At 52.0% G+C, this 4,109-nt stretch overlaps 1 protein-coding gene across 1 annotated transcript; it reads right to left on the bottom strand.

The window, feature by feature from the left end:
- Window positions 1-485: 485 nt before the first annotated feature.
- Window positions 486-3,110, bottom strand: LOC131327663 (protein MAIN-LIKE 1-like). Its single transcript, XM_058360808.1, has 5 exons — window positions 2,756-3,110; window positions 2,214-2,656; window positions 1,307-1,951; window positions 1,021-1,188; window positions 486-928 (listed from the first exon to the last, which is right to left on the bottom strand). The coding sequence occupies exons 1-5, from the start codon at window positions 3,108-3,110 to the stop codon at window positions 803-805; spliced, it is 1,737 nt and encodes a 578-aa protein (XP_058216791.1). The 3' UTR covers window positions 486-802.
- Window positions 3,111-4,109: the final 999 nt, after the last annotated feature.

Genomic DNA, 4,109 nt, shown 5'->3' with positions numbered 1-4,109 from the left:
TGTAAATTTTTGCACATTTAGTATACATTCTATGTATTATATGTTTGCAAGCAGGTAAGATCAATTTCAAAGTCAACGGCAGTTAAGTATACTATGTATCGAGCAAAGCATGCATGTGTCAAGTATCGAATGCAGGAATGTATCATTTTTCTGGAGTATATACCTGAGATCTCTGAGCTGCCGGTGGTGGGTAGCGCAAGTCCAAAGGCAAGCCACTTGCCGCTCGCCTTATCACATTCTCCAGTGCAAGCATACGCCGAACAGCCTCGTTCACCCACTCACTGGGCACCTGCAAGAATAATTTGAACATCAGCAATTGGGCAATGTTTCAAGGTTTTATGGAAGTACAATAATGAAGGCTACAATGTCTTACCGGCACAGTAACAAGCGCTGGCTCAACTCTGGCAGGGGCTAGGTGTAGCTCAGCTGGATTGCCCTGAGAGTCCACCATTGCTATCTGCCACGTCAACTCTGGTGGCCCCCCTCTCACAGGTTCACTCGGACCCCGTCTCACGCGACTCTCACCACTACTCTGCCTCTCAGTAATGGCTCTCCTGTCCTCAGCAGCTCCACGAGCCTGACTCTGGACCTCCCTGAACTCTCGCACTCTCAGCGGCCCCGCTAAGCGCTCTCTCTGGTAAACCGAATAGTCCATGCTGGGACGCAGGTAGCGTGTCAAGTTGGTGTCAGGCCGTGTGAAAATCTCTAACTCGGCCAGCGTGTACTCCCCTGTGTGTGAGGCCCGTGGTGGAAGCGGTCCGGGCACCTGGAACCCTGCATAGTCAAGTGACTGGCGTGTCACTCAGTCACCCAAGTACCACTGCCAACCAAAGGCCGACTCGAGCAGCACTCTGCTCGCTGTCACAACCCTGCTCCTGGCCAGGTATTCAGGCTCTAGCTTTGCCACCCTCCAAGGATCCCACTCTACCTGCACAAGCAAGCAATGCAAGTATCGGTCAGCGACAGCATTAAAGCAATAAAAAGGGATGCATATTTCCGTTTGATAAAGTCATGTCATACCTGTGAGGGTCGGAGCTCGTCTAGGTATATCCTGAAGCCATTCAGGTCACCTCTCCCTCTCTTCTCTCCCATGTTCTTCTTGCTCCAGATATGAGCACGCGGGAGGATCCCCAAGTCTAGGCTCTTCGTCACTGGACGACACATGTTCAAAACCTCATAGGCCCAGAGCTGCACAGTTATCGAGAGATCAAATCGTTAGTACAACGCAGAAATATTATTGAGCAGGTTATATATTCAAATAGATAAGTGTACATTGGAAATGTGCTTTACTCTATTATAATCATACCTCCCAAATCTGCCAGTACCCAGCAGTGCTCATCTCTGTCCTCGACGAGTCCCCCATAAAGCCATAAGCTGCGCCAAGTGCAGCTCCTCCCCAGTCAAAGCGTGAGGCTGTCCTCAGTTCTCTCAGTGCAGGCAAGTACGATAGGTGGACCTTGCTACGCCTATTCGGGTACAGGGTAGCACCAAAAAGGTACAACAGGTACGCCCGGGCCATTTGCTCCGCCTCCTGCTCGGTCGCCACCTCCTTTGTGAGGTATCTGGTAAACTGTCCATATCTTGCCATCCCCTCCTCAACCTTGGGCACCTCTCCCAAGAACCATTCCAAGGCTGCCTCGTCCTCCTGAATGCCCGAATCAAACGGGATAGGATCACCCCCAACCCTCAAGCCGGTGATCGCCGCAAAGTCAGTAGGCGTCACTGTCATCTCCCCGAGCGGTAGGTGGAAGGTGTTGGTGGTGTCTTTCCACCTCTCTGTAAGTGCAACCAGGACAGCATGGTCATTTCTAACCGGGGTAAGGGTCTGTATGAACTCCCCGAAGCCTGCCTCATCCACCAACTGTCTCACCCTCTCAGGCAAACCCTGGTACAACGCCAAAGAGCTGCATGCACCCCCAAAACCTCGAATGTCTCTCTGCCTTGCTCTCTCCTGCATTAGACACAGAAATAAGCAACAAGAGATATATTAGCATGTAAAGCTTTCATCCTTAAGTTCTAGGTAATCAATGTAACCTGGCAGTAGATGGTTGGTTCAAGTTATTATGTCTCATGCATGGCATTCAACGTGAAACTATGGTATCGCCATTCGAATCTACTTCAGAGGCTTACTCTACACCTCTCGGTATTTGGGCACATACATTATATTTAAATTTGCAATCACAAAAGGAAATGAGGGATTCTCAAAAATTTACCTCAGCCCAGTTGCTCGAAATATGGGTATCGGGGTCTATCAGAACGAGATCGGGGTCGTACTCCGCCTGCCGTGGCCTGTACGTTGCAAGACCCGATGGTACAAACAAATGTGGAACAGGTGGCTTGTACCCCTCTGCTGAAAATGGAGCATGAGTCAAACTCTCCGCCTCAGACACTGCTGTCACCTTAGGCCCATGTACCCTGGCTCCAATCCTCTCCTCAATCTCTGCGTCCCTCAGACCCTCCTCCTCAGCGGCTCTCACCCTCTCGGCCCTCGCCGCGACCTCTGAGGCGGCTATCTCCCGCTCTCGCTCTTCTCGAGCCTCTAACACGGCAGCCTTGATCATGGGATCCTCCTCGAGGAGTCGGGCTAATCTCTCGTCGCTCAAAAACTCTGCGAGATCCTGTCTTGTGATCGGTCTATGGCCTGACGACGTCACTGCTGGCCGGAATAGCACCTCCTCCTCAGGAACCCCGGTGGTCTCCTCCTCCTCGGCCACTACGCCCTTGCCCTTCGCCGGATCCCTCGGTGGAATCTCACTCGGCCCGGCATCCCTACCATCGGCACCTCTGCTGCCCGCACCTTCGGAACTACCACCAATAACCACCGAACCACTCACGGCCACGCTCGGGTCTAATGGTTTGACTCCAGAGCTCACGGCCCCAGCTTCCTCCGTCACGCGAGGATATGGCTCCGTCGCGCGATGCTCGTCGACGCCACCCACCTCCTGCTCGTGGCCCTGAACGCCATCACCACCGCCTGCTACCGCAACACCGACACCCAGGGTGGGCTCCGCCGGCTGTTGATCCGCCGTTTCGACTTCCATTGGCCCTCCCACATCCTCTGGACGATCAAGAACCTTTCCTCCACTGCCACCATTGTCGTGTTCCGCCATGGATGTTCACACATGCGTGGGTTTGTTGGTTTCGTGAAGAAAACAAGGGTTGAGTTGAGATTTGGAGAGTTTGAGAGTTGAGAGGAGTTTGAAATTTTTGAAACCGCTGAATATCAGTTTCTGTAGCGTCCCTGGGAAGAAAAGGGAAAGAAAGCAGGCATGGGCCGGGTCTGGGCCGTTCATAGGTCCAAGCCCTGTTAGACCTCCCTCACGCAACGAAGTGATTCCGTCGCGCGACGATCCATTGGGCCTCCAGGCCCCATCCAGCCTCTGAACAGGCCCGGTCTTTCCTCGAAGGCCTGTGGTTCATCATTATGACACCAAAACAGTTTTTAACGGTGTTCACGGTCAGAGCACTCATCCGTCCAATTTCAAATCAGCGACGATCCATCTGTCCAATTTCAAATCAGCGACGATCCATCTGTCCAATTTCAAATCAGCGACGATCCATCCGTCCAATTTTCAACCAGCGACGATCCATCTGTCCAATTATCAATCAGCGACGATCCATCCGTCCAATAATCAACCAGCGACGATCCATTCGTCCAATATTCAACCAGCGACGATCCATCCATCCGATAATCAACCAGCGACGATCCATCCGTCCGATAATCAACCAGCAACGATCCATCCGTCCGATTATCAATCAGCGACGATCCATCCATCCCATAATCAACCAGTGACGATCCATCCGTTCGATAATCAACCAGCGACGATCCATCCGTCCAATTATCAATCAGCGACGATCCATCCGTCCAATTTCAAATCAGCGACGATCCATCGTCCAATTTTCAACCAACGACGATCCATCCGTCCAATTATCAACCAGCGACGATCCATCCGTCCGATAATCAACCAGCGAAGATCCATCCGTCCGATAATCAACCAGCGATGATCCATCGGTCCGATAATCAACCAGCGACGATCCATCCGTCCGATTATCAATCAGCGACGATCCTTTCGTCCAATTTCAAATCAGCGACGATCCATACGTCCAAA

The sequence above is a fragment of the Rhododendron vialii genome, chromosome 5a (assembly GCF_030253575.1).
Source record: "Rhododendron vialii isolate Sample 1 chromosome 5a, ASM3025357v1".
NCBI lineage: Eukaryota > Viridiplantae > Streptophyta > Magnoliopsida > Ericales > Ericaceae > Rhododendron > Rhododendron vialii.
Note: the sequence above shows the minus strand (reverse complement) of the source record. Positions and strands in the feature narration are given on the sequence as shown.

What these genes read in the sequence shown, in the direction of transcription:
- LOC131327663 (XM_058360808.1), bottom strand. Translation starts at nt 3,110, where the DNA reads ATGGCGGAACACGACAATGGTGGCAGTGGAGGAAAGGTTCTTGATCGT. An exon ending in GGTACTGGCAGATTTGGGAG is followed by an intron (nt 1,189 to 1,306) that starts GTATGATTATAA and finishes ATAACTGTGCAG; the next exon opens with CTCTGGGCCTATGAGGTTTT. An exon ending in ACGAGCTCCGACCCTCACAG is followed by an intron (nt 929 to 1,020) that starts GTATGACATGAC and finishes TTGCTTGTGCAG; the next exon opens with GTAGAGTGGGATCCTTGGAG.